This window comes from Rhinoraja longicauda, chromosome 2, assembly GCF_053455715.1.
Source record: "Rhinoraja longicauda isolate Sanriku21f chromosome 2, sRhiLon1.1, whole genome shotgun sequence".
Lineage (NCBI taxonomy): Eukaryota > Metazoa > Chordata > Chondrichthyes > Rajiformes > Arhynchobatidae > Rhinoraja > Rhinoraja longicauda.
The window spans coordinates 10,529,052-10,554,167 of record NC_135954.1 but is presented as its reverse complement, the minus strand read 5'-3'; the positions used below and the strand labels follow the sequence as shown (position 1 = coordinate 10,554,167).

General features: G+C 45.3%; 1 protein-coding gene across 3 annotated transcripts in view; it reads right to left on the bottom strand.

Moving 5' to 3' along the window:
* Positions 1-19,016: 19,016 nt before the first annotated feature.
* The window catches only part of cdkal1 (CDK5 regulatory subunit associated protein 1-like 1), a 541,005-nt gene continuing 534,905 nt past the window's right edge, over positions 19,017-25,116 (bottom strand). For all 3 annotated transcript variants that reach the window (XM_078414892.1, XM_078414899.1, XM_078414884.1), the window contains exon 15: positions 19,017-19,477. In XM_078414892.1, coding sequence (XP_078271018.1) covers positions 19,298-19,477 — 180 coding nt within the window. In that variant the 3' untranslated portion in view covers positions 19,017-19,297. The remainder of the gene's footprint in view (positions 19,478-25,116) is intronic.

Here is a 25,116-nt window from a genome sequence, read left to right as displayed (position 1 = left end):
TTTGACCACCCTATCTACCTGTGACTTCACCTTCAAGGAACCATGCACCTGCACTCCTAGATCCCTCTGCTCTACAACACTCGCCAGAGCCCTACTATTCACTGTTTAGGTCCTGCCCAAAATACAACACCTCACATGGATTAGAAATTCTCAGGAAATTCTCAGAGATTTGGGTGGCAGAGTGGAGCCTGAGACCCGGGTTCGATCCTGACCACGGGCGCTGCCTGTACGGAGTTTGTACCTTCTCCCTGTGACCATGTGGGGTTTTCTCCGGGTGCTCCAGTTTCCTCCCAAACTCCAAAGGTTTGTAGGTTAATTGGCTTCGGCAAAATTGTAAATCGTCCCTAATTGTGTCGGAAAGTGTTGGCCTAGGGGCGATTGGGTATTTTTATGGCGCAGATTGACAGATTCTTGATTAGTGTCAGGTGTTATGGGGAGAAGGCAGGAGAATGGGGTTGAGTGGGAAAGGTACATCAGCCATGATTGGAATTGCGGAGTTGACTTGATGGGCCGAATGGCCTAAATCCGTTCCTAGAACTTAGAAAACTTCTGAGTCACCCTTGATGCTCAGGGACCGTCTGAGTAGAAGAAGAACATGTGAAGAGGATTCAGTAATTGACCGCATCAATGAATTCAGAAACATTTTCCATGTCCATGACCTTTACTTAGAAAATCCACAAGTGAGCCCATAAATCATTAAGATCATTGGTTGTGTCTGAATGTATTACAGAATTAAATAACAACACACTTTACATAATGAAGTCACATCCATCAATTCACTGTTAATGTTTGTGGCTCCCCTGTAAAATGTTGGAAATTATAACAATCAATTACTCGAGTCATTCAGCTAATAAAACACAATTTATACCACGAATTCCTTACTATTTTTCATTACAAATTGCTGTTAATATTTTAAGGATTCCCATGGTGAAGATTTTTATATTACAACCAGAATACTAGAGGAATGTTTATTGTTGACTATAAATTCTTGAATTAAAAAAAGTCTGATATGAATTGACTTTACAGCCGAGAAGTCCATTAACACTTTGCAAGGAGCATTGTATATACACACTGTACACAGTGGTCAACAATTGCCTTCTTTAAAAGCCTGTCTATTCGCAAAATTCAATGCATGCAAAACCCCAGACAGCATGAGCAGTTGGAAAGGTCACACATACTTTCCTTAACCATAGACCTTTCCTCTGTGTAGCAAGCTTGAGAGAAAGACCGAGATTGAGAAATTGGCCTTGAGGTGATGAGGCTGCATGGACTCCAAATACAGTCTCAATGGATATTTTTAAGGCAGAGAGGCATAGATTACTAATTAATATGGGTGTCAGCGGTTATGGGGAGAAGGCAGGAGAATGGGGTTAGGAGAGAGAGATAGATCAGCCATGATTGAATGGCGGAGTAGACTTGATGGGCTGAATGGCCTAATTTGCTCCTATCTCTTATGAACATGACTGGAGTTTGGGATTGAGGGAGGATGGAAGTTGGATTTGACTCAGGGAGGAGTAGCTTTTTCACACAAAGGGTGGAGGGTGTATGGAACGAGCTGCCGGTGGAGGTAGTTGAGTCGATACCCCATTCACACCACTCCTATCCTATCCCACTTACTCATCCACTGCCTACACACTAGGAGCCACACTGGGCCTGGATAGAGAGGATGTGGAGAGGATGTTTCCACTAGTGGGAGAGGAGAGTCTAGCACTGGAGGTCATAGCCTCAGAATTCAAGGATGTGCTTTTAGGAAGGAGATGAGAAGTAATTTCTTTAGTCAGAGTGCGGTGAATCTGTGGAATTCTTTACCACTGAAGGCTGTGGAGGCCAAGTCAGTGGATATATTTAAGGCAGAGACAGATAGATTCTTGATTAGTACGGGTGTCAGAGGTTATGGGGAGAAGGCAGGAGAATGGGGTTAGGAGGGAGAGATAGATCGTCCAGGATTGAATGGCGGAGTAGACTTGATGGGCCAAATGGCCTAATTCTGCTCCTGTCTCTCTTAATTGATCTTATGACTGATTTAAAGAGGCCTATTAGCCTGCAAATCTGCACGTCTATGGGATGTGGGAGAAAACCGAAGTGCCCGGAGGGAGCTTACACAGTCACAGGTGAGCGTGCAAACTCCACGCAGACAGCACTGGAAATCAGGATCGGACCCAGGTTCGTGGCGCTGTGAGGCAGCAGCTAACAGCTGTACCATTGTGCCGCCCTAAATATTAGAGTACACTGTGCAATTGTAACCAGTGAAATTGTAATTTAAACACTCGCTGTTTTCTTTGTTCTTAGGAGTGTAAAATCTCAGTCCGTTTTTGAGCCAAAGAAGGTTCTTCCATAAGAAACTCCCAGGAGATTCTCCCGCTAGGTTTGTGTCTCTTTGCGTCTCCCTGCACTGAATAAAGTCCTGTGGTATCTCCAGCTCCACACTGTGTGTGGCTCATTCAAAGTCCCGACATGCTTCCCCACTGAGAACTTCCTTGAAACATGCTTCTCTCATCAGGCCTTTGAACATCAGAGTAGTCATGTTGGGGGGGGCAGTGCGTGCATTGTGGGAAGAGGGTTGCGGAGTGCTGGGGTCACTCAGCGGGTCGGGCAGCGTCTGTGGGGAACACGGATAGGGGACTTTTTTGGGTCACGACCCTTCTGCGGACCTGAAACGTCACCTATCCGCGTTGACCAGGGATGGATGCTGCCTGACCTGCTATGCTACTCCAGCAATTTGTGTCTTTTTGTGTATGAACCAGCATCTGTAGTTCCTTGTGTCTGCCAAGGTGGGGCACGAAGTGCCGGGGAAAAAATATGGGCAAAGTTTCAGGTTACGGGACACTTGGTTCCTTGTCGATGTACCCGATGTTGGGGGAGTCCAGAACCAGGCGTCCCAGTTTAAGAATAAGGGGTCGGCCATTGAGGACTGAGATGAAGAAAAACTTTTTCACCCAGAGAGTTGTGGATTCTGTGCCACAGAAAGCAGTGGAGGCCAATTCATTTTACATGTATTCAAAAGAGAGTTAGATATAACTCTTGAGGCTAATGGAAACAAGGGATATCGGGAGAAAGCAGAAACGGGGTACTGATTGTGGATGATCAGCCATGATCATATTGAATGGCGGTGCTGGCTCGAAGGGCCGAATGGTCTACTCCTGCACCTATTGTCTATGTTTCTATCAATCCCCAAATCCCATTTTGATTATGCATCCATCCCCCTGTGATGTAACTAGGAGAGAAAGAAGGGGGGGGGGGGGGGGGTGTGTTGGGGGAGGGGGGAGGGGCGGGTGTAGTTGGACATTACCTAAAATTGGAGAATTGAATGGTCATTGTAAGCTATTGGATTGTAAGCTACCCAAACAGACTATGAGGTGCTGTTCCTCCAGTTTGCATGTGGCCGGTATGAAAGGGGAGTAAAAGGGGTGCATTTAAGGGGCATTGGCAAGCTGATAGGGTAAATTGATAAAGAGGAGATCAATTACTCCTTAAATGGCAGCATACCCACACTGCGATGCTTGGCACTGCAAATCCAACGTGATTTGATACGAGCACCCAAGATTGAAACTTTTCAATGCTTTTATTTCCGTGCTCTAGTCCAGTCTAGTTAAGAGATACAGGGTGGAAACGAGCCCATGGGCCCACCGAGTCCGTGCCCACCAGCGATCCCCGCGCACTAACGCGACCGTGCACACACTAGGGACAATTTACAACTTTACCAAAGACAATTTATCTGCAAACCTGCACATCTTTGGAGTGTGGGGGAATCCAGAGCACCTGGAGAAAACCCACTCAGGTCACATGGAGAACGTACAAACTCTATACAGACAGCACCCGCAGTCAGGATCAAATCCGGGTCTCATAGGTCAGAAGGTAATAAGAGAGATAGGAGCAGAATTAGGCCATTCGGCCCATCAAATCTACTCTGCCATTCAGTCATGGCTGATCTATCTCTCCCTCCTAACCCCATTCTCCTGCCTTCTCCCCATAACCCCTGACACCCATACTAATCAAGAATCTATCTATCTCTGGCTTAAATATATCCACTGACTTGGCCTCCGCAGCCTTCTGTGGCAAAGAATTCCACAGATTCACCACCCTCTGACACTTGTGTCCGGATCATAACCCCTGACATCCTGGCGCTGTAAGGCAGCAACTCCACTGCTGCGCCACCATGCCACCCTCTCGTTTGGAAATATCTCTGATGGCAGTCTGCGTTCACACTCAGATAAAGAGAAGGGCTCGCTTTCAGTCAGCCTCTGATTGAGAACGGTAAAGATAAAACATGGGAGTTAACTATTCTGCAGAGGAAACGTCAATAGTTGTTAAAAATAATCCATTCCAGAGGTGGGGGGGCTTTTTTTCCAAATGCAAAACCACACTATATTCACACACTGATCAAAATCTACCATCTGCACATCCAATGTTGCTTTTCACATGAAAATGCATTTGACTATCTTTGTTGGAGAGAGATTAGGACTATTCTCAAGGCACAAGCAGTATTGCGATTCTCCAAGTGCAGCAGCTCTTGAGTCCGTAGAATTAGTGACAGCTATTAAACACCTCTTAAAAACAACTAGCCCATACAAGATTGGAGCAGACAAAATGTGAGTCAGGGGAGAGGGAAACGAGAGATTTAGACGGTGAGGTAGAGAGATAGAGAACAAATTAATAAAAGATCTGCAAAAAAGGTTACGGTGATCAAGGGAACAGGCTGTTAGCTGTGGTTTAGGTGAAAACGAGAACAGACAATGAGACTCAACAAGATGACTTGGAAGCTGGTACGACTTGGGTGAGGGAGAGATGGAGGGAGAGGGAAAGCAAGGGTTACTTGAAGTTAGAGAAATCAATATTCATGCCGCTGGGATGCAAGCTGCCCAAGCCCAATATGAGGTGCTGTTTCTCCAATTTGCGCTGGGCCTCACTCTGACAATGGAGGAGGCCCAGGTCAGAAAGGTCGGGGGGAAAAATGGGAGGGATTGCATTTTGGATAATGAGGTGTCACTCTTAAAGTGGAATCTTTCCTTCTCTGTCCCCCATGCCTTCCTTTGTGAAAACTGCCAGAACATTCCAAACCACTAAAATTCGTCCATTAATTTGCTTCGGCGGGTAAACCCTTAAGGGCCTGTCCCACTTAGGTGATTTTAAGGCGACTGCCGGCCACAAGGCTGTCGCCGACAGTTCGCTGGGGTGTCGCGGACATGATCGTGAGGAGTCTTCCAAGAATCGTAGTGGATCTCGGCGCGTCGCTGAGAAGTCAACCGGAGTGAAATTTCTCGGCGACAGCTGGCTTGTCGCCAGGTATCGTAGCTTATTGCGGGCGCTGTCGCATGCTGTCCCCAGGTTTGATAGGTTGTCTTAGATGCATTTAGAAGCACATAATATTAAAATAGGTAAAGTCATTTGAAGATACCATAAAATACTCGTGTTTAACCAATTTATTTATCATCAGGACATTTGACAGGTAGATTGGAGGCGACAGTTTGACGGTCAGGTAAGCGGGGGAATTTTCGTGATGTTTATGGCCATCAGCGATTAAATTTAAAGTGGGCTCCCAACCCAGATATGCAACCCAGAACCCAGATATGCATCTCCCTTACATTTTCAAAGAATGCCCACACACTTTTCACAAAAATCCATTTAACCACGTTTAAAATTAAATTTCTTAATACCGCTATTAGTAAACTGGAAGTAAATCCAGTTTATGCCTTTTTACCGTGAAGCTTCCAGTTTATGCCTTTTTACCGTGAAGCTTCCAAAGATGGTGTAATCTCGACCTGGTTAAACACAACTATCTCCTGGTATCTTCAAATGCCTTTTCTTAATTTAATATTACGTGCTTCTAAATGCATCTGCGACAACCTAGCAAACCTGGGGACAGCATGCGACAGACAGCGCCCGCAATAAGCTATGATACCTGGCGACAAGCCAGCTGTCGCCGAGAAATTTCTATCTGGAAAGTTTTTCCGCGACGCGCCGAGATCCGCTACGATTCATTGAAGACTCCTCACGATCATGCCCGCGACACCCCGGCAAACATTCAGCGACAGCCTAGTCGCCGGCAGTCGCCTTAAAATCACCTAAGTGGGACAGGCCCTTAAGGGTATCGGGGGTTATGGGGAGAAGGCAGGAGAATGGGGTTGAGAGGGAAAGATGGATCAGCTATGATTGAATGCCGGACTAGACTTGATGGGCCTAATGGCCTAATTCTGCTCCTATCATTTATGCTTTTTTGTGTGTTTAGATTGAAGCAGCTTTTATTTTACTTTTGTTATTGTCGTAAACTAATTCAGTGTCAAGTTAACATTAGTACCTGATGCAGTTCAGTTTAGTTTATTGTCCCGTGCAGCGAGGTACAGTGAAAAGCTTTTGTTGCCTGCTAACAAGTTAGCAGAAAGACAATATATGATTACAGTCGAGCCATCCACAGTTTAAGAATAAGGGGTAGGCCATTTAGAACAGAGATGAGGAAAACTTTTTTCAGTCAGAGAGTTGTGATTCTGTGGAATTCTCTGCCTCAGAAGGCAGTGGAGGCCAATTCTCTGGATGCTTTCAAGAGAGAGCTAGATAAAGATAGCGGAGTCAGGGGGGTATGGGGAGAAGGCAGGAACGGGGTACTGATTGTGAATGATCAGCCATGATCACATTGAATGGCGGTGCTGGCTCGAAGTGCCGAATGGCCTCCTCCTGCACCTATTGTCTATTGTCTATTGTCTATCCACGATGTACAGATATATGATAAAGGGAATACCGTGAATAACATTTAGTGCAAGACAAAGCCAGTAAAGTCAGATCAAAGCTAGTCCAAGGGTCTCCAAAGAGGTAGATAGTAGTTCAGTGGTGGGATGGTTCAGTTGCCTGATACAGCTGGGAAGAAACTGTCCCTGAATCTGGAGGTGTGCGTTCTCACACCTCTGTACCTTTTTGCCGGATGGGAGAGGGGAGAGGAGGGAGTGGCCGGGGTGCGACTCATCCTTGATTATGCTGTTGGCCTTGCCGAGGCAGCGTGAGGTATAAATTGAATCAATAGAAGGGAGGTTGGCTTGTGCGATGGTCTGGGCTGCGTCCATAATTCGGTGCAATTTCTTACGGTCTTGGATGGAGCCGTTCCCAAACCAAGCTGTGATGCGTCCCGATAAAATGCTTTCTGTGGCACATCTGTAGAAGTTGGTGAGAGTTGTAGAGGACATGCCAAATCTCCTGAGCCTTCTAAGGAAGTGGAGGCATTGGTGTGCTTTCTGGGCCATTGCTTCAATATGGGTGGTCCAGGAGAAGTTGTTGGGTGATATTGTCTCTACTTTGGCACCATCAATGCACAATGGGGTGGGTGAGGCGGCAGAGAATCTCTCCAAGTCGGGATAGGGAGTATACGTTGTGTATTGAGAATGAAGCAGCTTTCATTTGACTTTTTTTTTATTGTCATAAACTACTTTAGCGTCAAGTTAACATTAGTTTCTGTTGCACTCGTGAGCTTAATATAATCTGTCTGGGAAAGAAGCATAATTAGGTTAGGTTTGTCATTCTAGGGAGAATGGATGAGACAGCTACTATGTTTAAATGTCGTCTGTGATTCATGGCAGTGCTCAAAGAGAGAGATAGAAACTTAGCCATGGTGATGTCTGAGAAAAAAGGCTTTGGCAATCGCTCTGCCACATTGCAAAGACGTGGAGTCATTCAGGGCTGACATCTTTGGATGTTATTATTCTGATTGATGCAATGAGAATGTAATTCGCATCAGCACTGCAGATGGGTACTGGGAAGCAGAGCAGATGCATTGTAACTAATCAGACAGGGACTCAGCAGGATCTCTTCGATCCACACTGCGATACAGACCGCATTCATATTCATACTGCCCATTTTAATTACACACTGTTCCTTCCTCCTTTGTTTTATCTGAGATCAAATGTTCTTTCTTTAAATATGGTTTAGTTCAGTTTAGAGATACAGTGCGGAAACACCAAGTCCGCTCTGACCACACACACTAGGGCTAATGTTATTCCCTTATCATGTATCCACACACTGCAAATAGATCGATTGTAATCTTGTATTGTCTTTCTGTTGACTGGTTAGCACGCAACAAAAGCTTTTCACTGCACTTCGGTGGTACACATGACATCAAACTAAACTGATGATAAACTAAACTGAATTTACATTCATACCAAGCCAATTTACCTACAAACCTGTACGTCTTTGGAGTGTGGGAAGAAACCGAAGATCTCGGAGAAAACCCACGCAGGTCACGGGGAAAACGTACGGACTCCGTACAGACAGCACCCTGTAGTCAGGATGGAACCTGGGTCTCTGGTGGTGCAAGACAGCAACTCTACCCCTGCGCCGCCATGCAGTGTAGTTAATGTACACTTTCCTATCTTAATCTTCTCGTGGTGCAATAACGCACATTTTAAATAATTTATCACTTCTTTATCCTACCCCATGCTTATGAGAATTAAAATCATTCAGCAAAGAATGGTGAATTATACATAAGTTGAGGCATTATTAAATGTCTGCAAAACAAGTGATATAAACTGATACTCCTTAATTACATTTTGCAAAGCCATCGTGATAACATTTCAACATAAAAGCCTTTGGCATGGTCATTTTCAATCATCTTGTATGAGCAGAATTTAAATTGAAATATAGCCATGCTTTCGATGTGCATTAACAAGCAAGTCATCTGAGCCCTGTCTCACTCAATGTGAAATCAAGGCTTGAGTTCACAGTTAGACTTAGCCGCGCAATACAGCGTAGAACTTTTTCAGTCAGAGAGTGGTGAAGGTGTGGAATTCTCTGCCTCAGAAGGCAGTGGAGGCCAGTTCGTTGGATGCTTTCAAGAGAGAGCTGGATAGAGCTCTTAAGGATAGCGGAGTGAGGGGGTATGGGGAGAAGGCAGGAACGGGGTACTGATTGAGAGTGATCAGCCATGATCGCATTGAATGGCGGTGCTGGTTCGAAGGGCTGAATGGCCTACTCCTGCACCTATTGTCTATTGTCTATTGTCTATAACGTAAAGCTTAAAATTTCTCTCCTAACATGTTGCAATCCAGACAGCAATTTGCGAAACAATAGCCAAAAAAACCCTTGCAAATGTTTAGCGGATCTAGCAGCATCCAGCGAGGAAACGAGTAGGAATTTCTTTAGTGAATCTGTGGAATTCATTGCCACAGACGGCTGTGGAGGCCAAGTCCACGGGTATTTTTAAGGCGGAGATTGACAGTAAGAGTGAAAGGGGTTACGGGGAGAAGGCAGGAGAAGGGGGTTGGAAGGGAAAGATAGATCAGCCACGATTGAGCGGCCGAGCAGACTTGATGGGCCGAATGGCCTAATCCTGTTCCTATAACCTATGAACTTATGAGCATCTGCGTAGAGGAAAATCAGAGACAGAGGGCAGTTGTGGAGGGATACAGTTATTCTGGCTGTAGGAGTTGGTTAGTAACTGTGCACAACACAAACATCGGCTGAGTTGCGGACAGTGGTGAAGGCTGACAAAGGATGCAGCACGATATAAGTCAGTTACATTTATGGGCTGGGAAATGGCGTTTAATCCGAACAAGTGTGAGGTGTTGCACTTTAAGAGGTCGAACCTAAGAGAAAGGTATACCAGTGGCAAGACCCTTAACATCATTGATGTACAGGGGGGTTTTGGAGTCCGAGTCCAAGGCTCCCTGACAGTGGCAACACAGGTAGATGGAGTGGCAAAGAAGATGTTTGGTATGCTTGCCTTCATTGATCGGGGCACTGAGTGTAAGAGTCAGGAAATCTTGTTGCAGTTTTATAGGGCTTTGGTTAGGCCGCCCCTGGAGTATTGAGTGCAGTTCTGCTCACCCCGTTACAGGAAGGATGTGGAGGTTTCAGAGAAGTCGCAGAAGAGACTGTGAGGTTATCCACTTTGGTTGTAAGAATAGGAAGGCAGAGTATTATCTGAATGGTGTCAAGTTAGGAAAAGGGGACGTACAACGAGATCTGGGTGTCCTAGTGCATCAGTCACTGAAAGGAAGCATGCAGGTACAGCAGGCAGTAAAGAAAGCCAATGGAATGTTGGCCTTCATAACAAGAGGAGTTGAGTATAGGAGCAAAGAGGTCCTTCTGCAGTTGTACAGGGCCCTAGTGAGACCGCACCTGGAGTACTGTGTGCAGTTTTGGTCTCCAAATTTCAGGAAGGATATTCTTGCTATTGAGGGCGTGCAGCATAGTTTACTAGGTTAATTCCCGGAATGGCGGGACTGTCATATGTTGAAAGACTGGAGCGACTAGGCTTGTATGCACTGGAATTTAAAAGGATGAGAGGGGATCTTATCGAAACGTATAAGATTATTAAGGGGTTGGACACGTTAGAGGCAGGAAACATGTTCCCAATGTTGGGGGAGTCCAGAACAAGGGGCCACAGTTTAAGAATAAGGGGTAGGCCATTTAGAACTGAGATGAGGAAAAACTTTTTCAGTCAGAGAGTTGTGAATCTGTGTAATTCTCTGCCTCAGAAGGCAGTGGAGGCCAATTCTCCGAATGCATTCAAGAAAGAGCTAGATAAAGCTCTTAAGGATAGCGGAGTCAGAGGGTATGGGGAGAAGGCAGGAACGGGGTACTGATTGAGAATGATCAGCCATGATCACATTGAATGGCGGTGCTGGCTCGAAGGGCCGAATGGCCTCCTCCTGCACCTATTGTTTATTGTCTAACTTTCTCTTGAAAACATTGTAGATTCAAAGAGCATGGAAGAAGGTCCTTCGGCCCAACTCGTCCATGCCAATTGAGATGTTTACTTGAGCTAGTCCCACTTGCCTGCATTTGGCCCACTTCCTCTAAACCTTTCCATTCCATATACCTTTTAAACTAATTATTCCAGCCTCTATAGGTTCCTCTGGCAGCTCGTTCCTTAAACATCCATCCCCTATGAAAAGGTTGCCCCTCAGGACCCTTTAGTTTTTTGAAGATATGACCACAAAGGTTGATGAGGGCAGAGCTGTAGATGCTGTATACATGGACTTCAGCAAAGCATTCGACAAGGTTCCGCATGATATGCTGCTCTGGAAGGTTAGATCGCATGGGATCCCAAGGAGAGAGAGCTGAATGGATATAAAATTGGCTTCGTGGAAGGAAGCAGAGGGTGATGGTGGAGGGTTTAGAGCAGTGGTTCTTAACCTTTTTGGCCCCACATCCCCATCAGGCATTCTTGGTCAGTACCTTAAGCCCCAAAACAAAAATTGAAAAAAGAAAACCAGCCCCATTTATGAAAACATGTCTGCCAATATTCAGTCAATGGGATGGGATCATTTCATTTATGACCCCTTCAAGACCCCCAGAAAAACCCCAAACGACCCCCAGGTTAGGAACCGCTGGTTTAGAGGGATATGGGCAGGCAGGCAGGTGGGACAAGTGTAGATGGGTTGGTGTGGACAGGATGGGCTGGTGGGCAGGTTTCCATGCTCTACGACTCACTATGACTCTAAATTTCCCTCCCACATTAAATTGATGCTCCCTAGTTTTAGACTTCTTGATTGTGTGAAAAAGACAGCTATCATCTCTTTCTATAATTATTTTAGAGGTAATTGAGTTCTGGTCTCTGGTCCCAAGGTTCTCCCCCACTGATTGCTTGCGCTGTCTCGTTTCCCAACAGGAGGTTGAGTGTTGTCTCCTGTTAGGAACATCAGGGCCTGAACCATAGAGAGGTTGGGCAGGCTAAGACTATAATCCTTGTAGAGTAGGAGGATGAGGAGTGGTCTTGCAGGGTTTGTATAAGATCACAAGGGGAATAGATAGGGTTGTTGCAGTCTTTTAGCCAGAGTACGGCGATTTCAAGAACCAAGAGTCATAAGTTTACGGTAAAAGGGGAAAGGTTTAATAAGAACCTGAAGGGGAACTTTTTCACACAGAGGGAGGTGGGTTTACGGAACAAGCTGCCACAGGAGGTAGTTGTGGCAGGTACTATCCCAACATTTAGAAGACATTTGGGCAGATACATGGTGAGGAAAGGTTGAGAGGGATAAGGGTTCAAGAACAGTCCTTCTGCAGTTGTACAGGGCCCTAGTGAGACCGCACCTGGAGTACTGTGTGCAGTTTTGGTCTCCAAATTTGAGGAAGGATATTCTTGCTATTAAGGGCGTGCAGCGTAGATTTACTAGGTTAATTCCCGGAATGGCGGGACTGTTATATGTTGAAAGACTGGAGCGGCTAGGCTTGTATACACTGGAATTTAGAAGGATGAGAGGGGATCTTATCGAAACATATAAGATTATTAAGGGGTTGGACACGTTAGAGGCAGGAAACATGTTCCCAATGTTGAGGGAGTCCAGAACCAGGGGCCACAGTTTAAGAATAAGGGGTAGGCCATTTAGAACGGAGATGAGGAAAAACTTTTTCAGTCAGAGAGTTGTGAATCTGTGGAATTCTCTGCCTCAGAAGGCAGTGGAGGCCAATTCTCTGAATGCATTCAAGAGAGAGCTGGATAGAGCTCTTAAGGATAGCGGAGTCAGGGGGTACGGGGAGAAGGCAGGAACGGGGTACTGATTGAGAATGATCGGCCATGATCACATTGAATGGTGGTGCTGGCTCGAAGGGCCGAATGGCCTCCTCCTGCACCTATTGTCTATTGTCTATTAACAGTTTCTTCCAGCAAGCATCAGGCTCTTGTACACTGCATAACACTAACCTCAGTAACTCCTCTATGGACCGTGTGTTTGGTGTCATAGCAGACTTCTGTGTTTGCGCTGTTACGGTTACCATCTTCTTTCGTGTCCATCATTCAAATGTTGCATCACCATCATCGTCCGTCCTGAAAAGGGGGCAAGCTTCCGGCGACAATCACTTGTACAGTAGAAGATGGTGGTAGCAGAATTAGCTCAGGACACTTCCAGTTTCCAGCCCCATGAGGTGGATGCTTTTGTTACGGGGGCCACGGTTACCATAATATTAATTTTTGATTATTTTATGTTTATCTGTGCTTTATTGCATTGACAGGCCTGTTAAGCTGCAGCAAGAATTTCATTGTTCCTTTGTTTTCGAGTCATAGAGTCGTACAGCAAGGAAAAAGGTTCCCTTGGTTGGCATGGGCAAGTTGGGCTGAATGGCCTGTTTCCATGCTCATAAGGCCATAAGTGATAGGAGTAGAATTAGGCCATTCAATCATGGCTGATCTATCTCTCCCTCCTCACCCCATTCTCCTGCCTTCTCCCCATAACCCCTGACACCTGTACTAATCATGCTGTATGACTGACTCTATCATTCTCCGGGAGGGGGGGCAATCTCAGTCAACAGTTGAAGTCATCAACTATTACAACCCTATTATTCTTATCGCTATCTGCAATTTCCCTAATATTTGCTTTTCTAATTCCCCCCTCGTTCTTGAACTGATGCCAAATTATACCATTGGACAAATTCTACGTTTGCTCAAACAGATTTTTAAAAAGATCTTTAAAGATGAAGTTATACACCGATCAGCCAAAACATTATGACCACTGACAGGTGAAGTGAATAACATTGGTTATCTCGTTACAATGGCACCTGTCAAGGGGTGGGATATATTAGGCAGCAAGTGAACAGTCAGTTCTTGAAGTTGATGTGTTGGATGCAGGAGAAATGGGCAGGAGTAACGACCTGAGCGACTTTGACAAGGGCCAAATTGTTATGGCCAGACGACTGGGTCAGAGCATCTCTGAAACTGCAAGGCTTGTGGGGTGCTCCCGGTCAGCAGTGGTGAGTACCTACCAACAGTGGTCCGAGGAGGGACAAACCATAAACTGGCGACAGGGTGTTGGGCGCCAAAGGCTCATTGATGCGTGAGGGCAACGAAGGCTATCCTGTCTGGTCCGAACCGACAGAAGGTCTACTGTGACACAAGTCACAGAAAATGTTAATGGTGGTCACGGGAGGAATGTGTCACAATACACAGCGCATCGCACCCTGCTGCGTATGGGGCAGCACACGGAGGACCAACAGCATATTAGGCAGGTGGTCATAAGGTTTTGGCTCATCAGGTCATAATGTTTTGGCTGATCAGTGTGTAAGATGTTGGTGAGGCCGCATTTAGAGTATTGTGTTCAGTTTTGGGCACCATGTTACAGGAAATATGTTGTCAAGTTGGTAAGGGTACAGAGATTTACGAGGATGCTGCCAGGACTCGAGGGCCTGAGCTAGAGGGAGAGGCTGAGTAAGCTGGGACTCTATTCCTTGGAGCGCAGGAGGATGAGGGGTGATCTTATAGAAGAGTACAAAATCATGAGAGGAATAGATCGGGTAGGCACACAGAGTCTCTTGCCCAGAGTAGGGGAATTGAGAACCAGAGGACATAACTTTAAGGTGAGGGTGAAAAAAATTAATAGGAATCTGAGTGGTAACATTTTCACACAAAGGGTGGTGGGTGTATGGAACGAGCTGTCAGCAGAGGTAGTCAAGGCAGAACTGTTGCAACGTTTAAGAAACAATTAGACAAGTACATGGATAGGATAGGATTAGAGGGATATCGTCCCATCGCAGGCAGGTGGGACTAGTGCAGCTGGGACATATTGGTCGGTGTGGGGAAGTTGGGCCGAAGGGACTGTTTTCACGCCGTTTGACTCTATGAAGTGTTTTCAAGCTCAGATTGTAGATGTGAAGCAGGAAAGCCTGTCACCATTTTGCTGGTCTGTTGCCTGGAGCATCGTTTAATTTCCCCGTGAATTTACTTTTGTAAAGGCTGAAAAGCTGATATGATTAGCAGAGTGTCACATGCTCCATATTTTTAGAAAACAATTTCAAAGACTATTCTGAAATAACTCGGTGTTCCGTGGCGATGTGTGCTGGTGCATTTTATCGATGTGCTTGAAACATGTGGAAAGTACAAACAATTGCTAAGATATCTCTAAAACCTTGGTACTAAAAACAAGCACAGTTGAGGCGTCAATTGACAGACGGATGGCAACGAGATTGGAGAAGTTGACTACTTCAAACACATTCAGCGGCACACTTATATGTCAAATTTGTATTCGTTTTGATCTGGGAGAAATATAGTTCGCAAACTTCTGCTGGAGCTCCTCAATGCTGACTGTGCTTGGGGTGTTATCAATGCTGAAAATATCTTGTAGGAGGCATTTAGTTTAGATTAGTTTAGAGATACAGCGCGGAAGCAGGGGCTTCGGCCCTCCGAGTCCCCGCCGACCAGCGATCCCCGCACATTGACAATATCCTACACACACTAGGGACAATTTACATTTACACCAAGCCAACTAACCTACAAACCTGTACGTCTTTGGAGTGTGGGAGAAAACTGAAAGATCTCGGAGAAAACCCACATGAGTCACGGGGGGAACGTACAAACTCCGTACAGACAGCACCCGTAGTCAGGATGGAACCAGGGTCCCTGGCGCTGTGAGGCAGCAACTCTACCGCTGAACACCTGCTCGGTCCGCATTAACCAAACTGATCTCCCGGTGGCCGAGCACTTCAACTCCCCCTCCCATTCCCAGTCTGACCTTTCTGTCATGGGCCTCCTCCAGTGCCATAGTGAGGCCCACCAGAAATTGGAGGAACAGCACCTCATATTTCGCGTGGGCAGTTTGCAGCCCAGTGGTATGAACATCGACTTCTCCAACTTTAGATAGTTCCTCTGTCCCTCTCTTCCCCTCCTCCTTCCCAGTTCTCCCTCTAACTTCCTGTCTCCACCTATATCCTTCCTTTCTCCCGCCCCCCCTGACATCAGTCTGGCTTTGAAAAATACGTTTAATTTACATGACCAGTGAGGTTCTCCTGGTTCAGAATTGTTAAATTGTATCAATGTGACAGAGCCTATTACGGAAAAGCACATGGGAAAGAGATTTAATTTTAAACCATGAAAAGAAAATTGCCTCTCTTGACTGCGTTTATGGCTTTGGGGTGGGGGGATTCTGTGTGAAAGCTAAGGTGTGACAGCAGATTACTTTCATTTTTCAGAATTCACAGAACATTTAGATAAGATATTGGCTTCTTGCAGCAACAGTGACAATTGTACTATCCACAATTATGGATAGTGCACGGTGGCACAGCGGTAGAGTTACTGCCTTACAGCACCACAGACCCAGGTTCGATCCTGATGATGGGTGCTGTCTGTACAGAGTTTGTACGTTTTCCCTGTGACCACATGGGTTTTCTCCGGGTGCTCCGGTTTCCTCTCACACTCAAAAGACGTGCAGGTTTGTAGGTTAAATGGCTTGGGTAAAATTGTACATTGTCCCTAGGTAATGCTAGTGTACGGGGTCATCACTGGTCAGCGTTGGACTCGATGGGTCAAAGGACCTGTTTCCTTGCTGTATCTCTAAAGTGTCAAGACAATGACTGCACCATTACTGACTCATGTGCAGCTATGAGCTTCAACCTAAAGCAAAAGCTTCAATCGTGAAAATTAAAGTAACAGACACCAAAGGTTACATATCAACAAGAAGCCGAGCACGGTGGCCCAGCTGGTAGAGCTGCTGCCTCACAGCGTCAGAGACCCGGGTGTTCAATCCTGACCTCGGGTGCTGTCTGTGTGGAGTTTGTACGTTCTCCCTGTGAGCAGGTGGGTTTCCTCCAGGTGCTCCAGTTTCCTCCCACATCCCAAAGATGTGCGGGTTTGTAGGTTAATTGGCCTCTGTAAATTGCCCCTAAGGGGATGGGAAAGTGTGATAACACAGAACTAGTGTAAACAGGTGATCGATGGTTGGTGTGGACTCGGTGGACTGAGGGGCCTGTTTCCACGCTGTATCTCTAAACTAAACCAAGCCATTAATTTAACTTTCTTTGCTTCCAGATTTACTTTGAGGCATGGCAACGAATCTGTTTGACCTGTATTTGAAACAGTTGGCTTGTCTGCTTGGATTTCATGAGCTTGGGAATCCAGGATGGTCTGTTCTTACTGGTGGTGTTTTTACAATCCTGAATTATTTTTCAGCTGCCAAGACCTGAGCTCTGGAATTCCCTCCCTAAACCTTTCCTGCTCCCTATATTCTGCTAAAATGTTTTATTTGTGGGTGGCACAGTGGTAGAGTTGCTGCCTTACAGCGCCAGGGACCCGGTTTTGATCCTGACTATGCGTGCTTGTCTGTACTGAGTTTGTGCGTTCTCCCCGTGACCTGCGTGGGTTTCTCTGAGATCTTTGGTTTCCTCCCACACTCCAAAGACGTACATGTTTGTAGGTTAATTGGCTTGGAATAAATGTAAATTGCCCCGATGTGGGATAGTGTTAATGTGCGGGGATTGCTGGTCGGCGCAGACTCGGTGGGCCGAAGGGCCTGTTTACGCGCTATCTTTGAACTGAGCAGATGGTTGCAAAAAATATATCGGCAAACATGAACAAAATTATATTAACGATGCCATAACCCCACTTGTTCCTCTAATTTTCTAATTATTTCCATAAAGTACGTAATTAAAGGAGCTGTAAACGAAACAATAGGACTGCAAAAGGTTTAATGTACTGTAATTTCACGAAACTAACAGCCATTATTACACTTAATGCTGTAAAAGGAATTTGCATTATCATTTTCCCCATTTACTTTCTTACCTTCACTCACTTTGAGCACAGTTCACCACCAGTCCCCTGCCCCAGTCATCTTAAGCCTTTAGGAATTGTACCCAATCGTCAGACTTTTTATATTGCGGACTCTGTGATTAATTTTCTTTTTAAAAAAAACTTTTATTTAACAAAAGGGCTACAGGGAGAGGGAAGGGTAAAGGGTTGAATTGGATAGTTCCATCAGACAACCAAATTTAGAGTTTAGAAGGATGAGGGGGACCTCATTGAAACGTACCGAATAGTGAAAGGCCTGGATACAGTGAATGTGGAGAGGATGTTTCCACTAGTGGGAGATTCTAGGACCATTGGGCATAGCCTCAGAATAAAAGGACATACCTTCAGAAAGGAGATGAGGAATTTCATTAATCAGAGTCAGGTGAATCTGTGGAATTCACTGCCACAGATGGCTGTGGAGGCTAAGTCAAAGGATATTTTTAAGGCAGAGGTTGATAGATTCTTGATTAGTATGGGTGTCAGGGGTTTTGGGGAGAAGGCATTAGAATGGGGTTGAGAGGGAAAGATAGATCAGCCAGGAAATGCCTCCTCATTTGTAAATTTTAACTCACAATTTAGGAGAATTTAATGACTTAAGCAAACTTCATGGCAATTGTATTCTTCTTTTTCACCATTCCATCCATGAACTTGGCAGTAAATCCTAAAATAATTGGGAGTTGTTAAAGTAAGACTGCAACTCTACCGCTGTGCCACCGAGCTGCCCACGAAATATTAACTGAAGTGGGTTGAGGTCATATCACATCAGGGACGTGGAAGTGTGTTGAATGGTACCATATATGACTGTATAGAAAGCTTCAAGGTGGTACACATTTATCAGTTTATTCCATTGCTGGAGTCTTGCTGTAAACAAAAGGGGAGGACTTGCCATAGCTTACCATATAACCATATAACAATTACAGCACGGAAACAGGCCCAATCGGCCCTACCAGTCCACGCCGACCACTTTCTCCGACTTAGTCTCATCTACCTACTCTCAGACCATAACCCTCCAATCCCCTCCCATCCATATACCTATCCAATTTACTCTTAAATAATAAAATCGAGCCTGCCTCCACCACTTCCACCGGAAGCTCATTCCATACAGCCACCACCCTCTGAGTAAAGAAGTTACCCCTCATATTACCCCTAAACTTTTGTCCCTTAATTCTGAAGTTATGTCCCCTTGTTGGAATCTTCCCCACTCTCAAAGGGAAAAGCTTACCCACGTCAACTCTGTCCGTCCCTCTTAAAATTTTAACCATATTTACCATAGCATTTGAGTTTGTTGTTTGGAAGTGACTCTGTTTACTTTGGTCTTGCTTGTTCTCCCATTAACAGAGTTTCATCAAGTTAACAGAACGTCAATGATCCAAATGCAATGTTTTGAGACTGACAGACAGCACCCGTAGTCAGGATCGAACCAGGGTCTCTGGCGCTGTAAAGCTGCAACTCTACCGCTGCGCCACTGTGCTGCCTACCACATATTACAAGAAAGGGAAATAAGTGCATATAAAACTGACAGCAAATTTTATTGCTTTATTGAGTCTTGTACATGTAAAATCTCAGAGGTAAATTTCCAAAACGAATAAAAATATTTTTTCTTGCTGGCAAAAATGGTATACACACAGGAACATGATTTTTCATGTTGGCAAAAATAAAAAATGGCTGGCTTTTAGAAATAAAAATTAAATAAAAGAATAGTTTTTAAAGTTCAACCACTGCATCCACCTTAAAAAATATTCTCTTCATTTGTGTAAATATACTGAAACAACATCTCCCGGATCTCTTCACATGTAGAATGCAACTCCGTTGACAGCAAGGGACCGATCAGAATATTGCCATAGTTACTGCCGTTATCACTGTCAACACAGCCAGCGCCATGTAGAGTGTCTTCACTCTGGAGCTTTTCAGGTTCCATGGCAACAGGCCTGTGCTGAAGTACTTCTCAATGCCCCAGAAGTGATATGCAGGAAGAGCTGATCCATTCTCACTGAAGGGCTTGAATTCCTGGAGAGAGAGAGAGAGAGAGAGAAAGAGAGAGAGAGAGAGAGAAATAGAGAGAGAGAAATAGAGAGAATGAGAGAGAGAGAAAAAATAGAGAGAGAGAAATAGAGAGAGAGAAATAGAAATAGAGAGAGAGAAATAGAAATAGAGAGGGAAATAGAAATAGAGAGAGGGAAATAGAAATAGAGAGAGGGAAATAGGGAGAGGGAGAGAGAGGGAGAGGGAGAGGGAGAGGGAGAGGGAGAGGGAGAGGGAGAGGGAGAGGGAGAAGTAAGAGAGAGAGGGAGAATGAAGGGGTGTTGTGGAAAAAGAAGGCCCGTTATTTGATGCCATTGTTCATTAGGACAGGAATATTGCTACTGAATTTAAATTAGCACACAGGATCAATTTTGAGGTGAAGCAATCTTTTCGCGAAATAAATAATATCAAACAAGGTTGTAAAACATTAAAGGACCAAGAAGCTAAAACTAGTGATCTTTTCATAACTTGGTCAGTTTGGATGCACGATCTGAAGCGTTCAGTTAGTTCCTCATTTCGGCAGCCATAACACAATGTTTTGCATTTTGAAGTCTTCTGCGGTTTTCCACACCTGATAGGGGAGCAGTCAGCCCTGGCCTAATGATGCAGGATTATTATGTCATCGAGACACGCTCAGTTAAGCGTGAAAATTGAAACCGTCGATCAACCAAAGCGCATGCAATGTTACATTTCCAAAAATCTCTAAATGTTGGACAGAGCAACCATGGATGATTCTGTAGCACATATTAAAAAGTCAAAGGGGTAAAATCTGTTACAAGAAAACTGACTTCAACTCTTTACCCATGAGATACCCAATGAAGAAACAAGGAACTGCAAATGCTGGTTTAAGGAATATAAGGAATGACACAAAAATGCTGGAGTAACTCAGTGGGTCATGCAGCATCCCTGCAGAACATGGATACTGCATGTGACCATCTCCACTTAGGTGCCATCAATCTAGAATGGGGTGTGTGCACTGCATCGCTTCCTGAGGTTAATTACTATCTCCTTTGTCTTGCTGATATTAGTTTAGTTTAGTTTAGTTTAGAGATACAGCGTGGAAACAGGCCCTTCGGCCCACCAAGTCCGTGCATACTAACGCTATCCCACACACACGAGGGACAATTTTACAATTATACCAAGCCAATTAACCTGCAAACCTGTACATCTTTGGAGTGTGGGAGGAAACTGAAGATCTCGGAGAAAACCCATGCAGGTCACGGGGAGAACGTACAAACTCCGTACAGACAGCGTCCGTGGTAGGGATCGAACCCGTTCTCAGGCGCTTTTAGGCAGCAACTCTACTGCAGCGCCACTGTACTGCCCATGAGGGAGAGGTTGTTGTCTGGATGCCAGTTATAATGTTTTCAATTTACTTTCTGTACTCCGCCTTATCATTATTCAATATCCAGCCCACTAATGTGGTGTCGTAACGTATCGAAACGTATAAGATTATTAAGGGGTTGGACATGTTAGAGGCAGGAAACATGTTCCCAATGTTGGGGGAGTCCAGAACAAGGTGCCACAGTTTAAGAATAAGGGGTAGGCCATTTAGAACTGAGATGAGGAAAAACCTTTTCAGTCAGAGAGTTGTGAATCTGTGGAATTCTCTGCCTCAGAGGGCAGTGGAGGCCAATTCTCTGAATACATTCAAGAGAGAGCTAGATAGAGCTCTTAAGGATAGCGGAGTCAGGGGGTATGGGGAGAAGGCAGGAACGGGGTACTGATTGAGAATGATCAGCCATGATCACATTGAATGGCGGTGCTGGCTCGAAGGGCCGAATGGCCTACTCCTGAACCTATTGTCGATTGTCGTCTGGGGACTTGTAGATTGTCTTACATCTGTGGTCAGACAGTTACCCAAGAGTATTCTGAGGGATAAGATAGGCATACATTCAGATGGACAAGGGCTGATTAAGGATAGTTGGCATGGTTGTGTCCATGGGAGATCGTGTCTCATCAGATTGAGTTTTTTTGAAGATGTGACCAAAAGGGTTGATGAGGGCAGAGCTGTAGAAGTTGTATGTATGGATTTCAGCAAAGCATTCAATAAGGTTCCGCATGGTAGGCTTCTCTGGCAGGATAGATCGCATGGGATCCAAGGAGAGATAGCTGACTGGATAGAAAATTGGCTTCATGGAAGGAAGCCGAGGGTGATGGTGGAAGGTTGTTTATCGGACTGGAGGCCTGTGACTAAGTGGTGTGCCTCAGGGTTCCGTGCTGGGCCCGTTACTGTTTGTTATCTATATCAATGATTTGGATGACAACTTACATGGCATAATTAGTAAGTCTCATGATGATGGATGTCAAAGCTATTGGACTGTAGTGATTAAGGCGCGAGGTCTTGCTTTTCTTTGGCACTGGGATGATAGTGGTCTTCTTGAAGCGGGTGGGTCAGTGGAGGCCAATTCTCTGAATGCATTTAAGAGAGAGCTAGATAGAGCTCTTAAGGATAGCGGAGTCAGGGGGTATGGGGAGAAGGCAGGAACGGGGTACTGATTGAGAATGATCAGCCATGATCACATTGAATGGTGGTGCTGGCTCGAAGGGCCGAATGGCCTCCTCCTGCACCCATTGTCTATTGTCTATAGAAAGGAGTAGGGAGAGGTTAAACATGTCCACGAATGTTCCCAATAGGTTGTCGTAAGGACATGGCCAGGGACTACATCTGGGCCAGTTACTTTCTGCGGGTTCACCCTGGGGAAGGCCGATCTTATCTCTGCCGCAGTGACCCAAGGGACAGGCAGGCACACCGCCCCCTTTATTGTCCATATTTGCACTTGTTAGTCAAACTGCTATTCACTGCTGCAACAAATACTACGATTCTCTTTAATTTAAAGATACAGCGCGGAAACAGGCCCTTCGGCCCACCAAGTCCGCACCGACCAGCGATCCCCGCACATTAAGACTATCCTACACTAGGGACGATTTACATTTATACTAAGCCAATTAACCTACAAACCTGTACGTCTTTAGAGTGTGGGAGGAAACCGAGGTTCTCAGAGAAAACCCACGCAGGTCACGGGGGTGAGTGTACAAACTCTGTACAGACAAGCACCCGTGGTCAGCATCGAACCTAGGTCTCTGGATCTGTAGGTGCCGTAAGGCAGTAACTATACCACTGTGCCGACGTGCCGCCCCTTTTCTCTCCCTCCTAACCCCATTCCCCTGCATTCTCCCCATAACCCTTGACACCCGTACTAATCACAAATTTATCTATCTCCGCCTTAATAATATCCATTGACTCGGCCACCACAGCCTTCTGTGGTAATGAATTCCACAGATTCACCACTCTCTGACTAAAGAAATTCCTCCTCATCTCTTTCCTAAAGGAACGTCATTTTATTCTGAGGCGATGGCCTCTGGTCCTAGACTCTCCCAATGGAAACATCCTCTCCACATCCACTCTCTCCAGACCTTTCACTATTGGGTAAGTTTCAATGAGGTCCCCCCTCATCCTTCTAAACTCCAAAGAGTAGAGGCCCAGTTTGACTTGATTGAATTTATGGATTGTACTATCGGATTTGATTGGATTGCATGCTAAACAAAGCTTTTCACTGTACCTCGGTACACAGGACAATAGTAAACCTAAACCTAAACCACTGTTGGGAAGATGGTGGGGACATTACACTTTTATATGGGACTTGAAGGCCAGTGGTAACAAAAACTGGTTGCTTGTTGATATTACCCACTTTCTTTCCACTGAACTTTACACCATTCTCCCAACAGTGCAAAACGCCTTCCATTGTGTGGACTAGCAGAGATACAAGTCATTTCTTAGTTTGTTTTTTTGGGCTCTGTATTGCAGTGGTTTGGTTTAGCTTAGTGATTCAGTACGGAAACAGGCACTTTGGCCCACTGAGTCCGCACCGATCAACGATCCCCGCATGTTCACATTATCCTACACATACTAGGGACAATTTATATTCATACCAAGTCAATTAGCGATTGACTTCAGGACACACTCCAGTTTGCATTGATGGTGCCAAAGTGAAGATGGTTGAAAGCTTCAAATTGCTAGGAGTCAATATCACCAACATCATCTCGTGGACCACGCCTCTACTTCCTTAGAAGACTTGGGAAGTTCGGCATGTCCTCTACAACTCTCACCAACTTCTACAGATGCACCGTATAAATAATTTTATCAGGATGCATCACAGCATGGTTTGGGAACAACTCCATCCAAGACTGCAAGAAGTTGCAGCAAATTGTGGATGCAGCCCAGACTATCACACAAACCAACCTCCCTTCTATTCCGATAGAAGTTGGTAACAGTGCTGAGGAGGAGGATTTCCTGGAATGTATACGGGATGGGTTTTTAAACCAATATGTAGAGGAACCGACTAGACGGCAGGCCATTCGAGACATAAGTTAGCGATTGTTATAAGGTCATACGTTATAGGAGCAGAATTAGGCCATTCGGCCCACCAAGCCTACTCCGCCATTCAATCATGGCTGATCTAGCGAGGGATAAGGGAATCAAGGGATATGGGGAAAAAGCCAGAACGGGTTACTGATTTTGGATGATCAGCCATGATCATATTGAATGACGGTGCTGGCTCGAAGGGCCGAATGGCCTACTCCTGCACCTATTTTCTATGTTTCTATTGACTCCATTTCTACCTGAAATGGAGCTTAATCAAGGACCAGTCGCACCCTGGCCACTCCCTCTTCTCCCCTCTCCCCACAGGCAACAGATGAAAACGCACATCTCCAGATTCAGGGACTGAATGTTGTTATCAGGCAACTGAATAATCGTACCACAACCAGAGAGCAGTGCTGAACTGCTATCTACCTCTTTGGTGACCCTCGGACTATCCTTGATCGGACTTTGCTGCCTTTACCTTGCACTAAACGTGCTGACGGGATAGCACGCAACAAAAGCTTTTCACTGTACCTCAGTACACGTGACAATAAACTAAACTGGACAACGTTAATCCTGCATCGTGTTCGTGGCTGAAATAACGTTTAGTTTCCTGTGCTTCATTCTGGGTCTGTGGTTTGTGTGGCTCAGTGAGCAGACTTCAGTCTAATGGGTTAAAGATTGTAGCTTGGTCTGCTCAGAGAACATAAATTTGTTGTGATAGGCACAGTATTGAACCAAGCCCTGGAGTTGTGGGAGCTCGAGCCCGCGAGACCATGAAAAATATTTGCTTGCCGAGCACAAGGTGACCTGGCAAAGGCACTGATCAGAATCGGGGTCATTGCACCAAACTTCAGCCATCAATTTTCTTGCTCCGAATTAAGAATTTTACATGATAAGAACGACAAATTACAAAGAGGAATTTAAACGAGTGAGGCACTGAAAACATGTTTTATAGGTTCAATGAAAGAATCAAATCATCAAACCACTTGGCTAGCTTATTTTTTACCAGTAACCAAATGGGAGCGGCGCAGTGGCGCCACAGCGGTAGAGTTGCTGCGTTACAGCGCCGGAGACCCAGGTTCGATCCTGACTACGGGTGCTGGTTGTGTGGAGTTTATATGTTCTCCCTGTTACCAAGTGGGTTTCAGTTTAGTTTATTGTCACATGTACCGAGATACAGTGAAAAGCTTTTGTCACGTGCTAACCAGTCAGCGGAAAGACAACACATCATTACAATCGAGTTGGGTGCTCCGGTTTC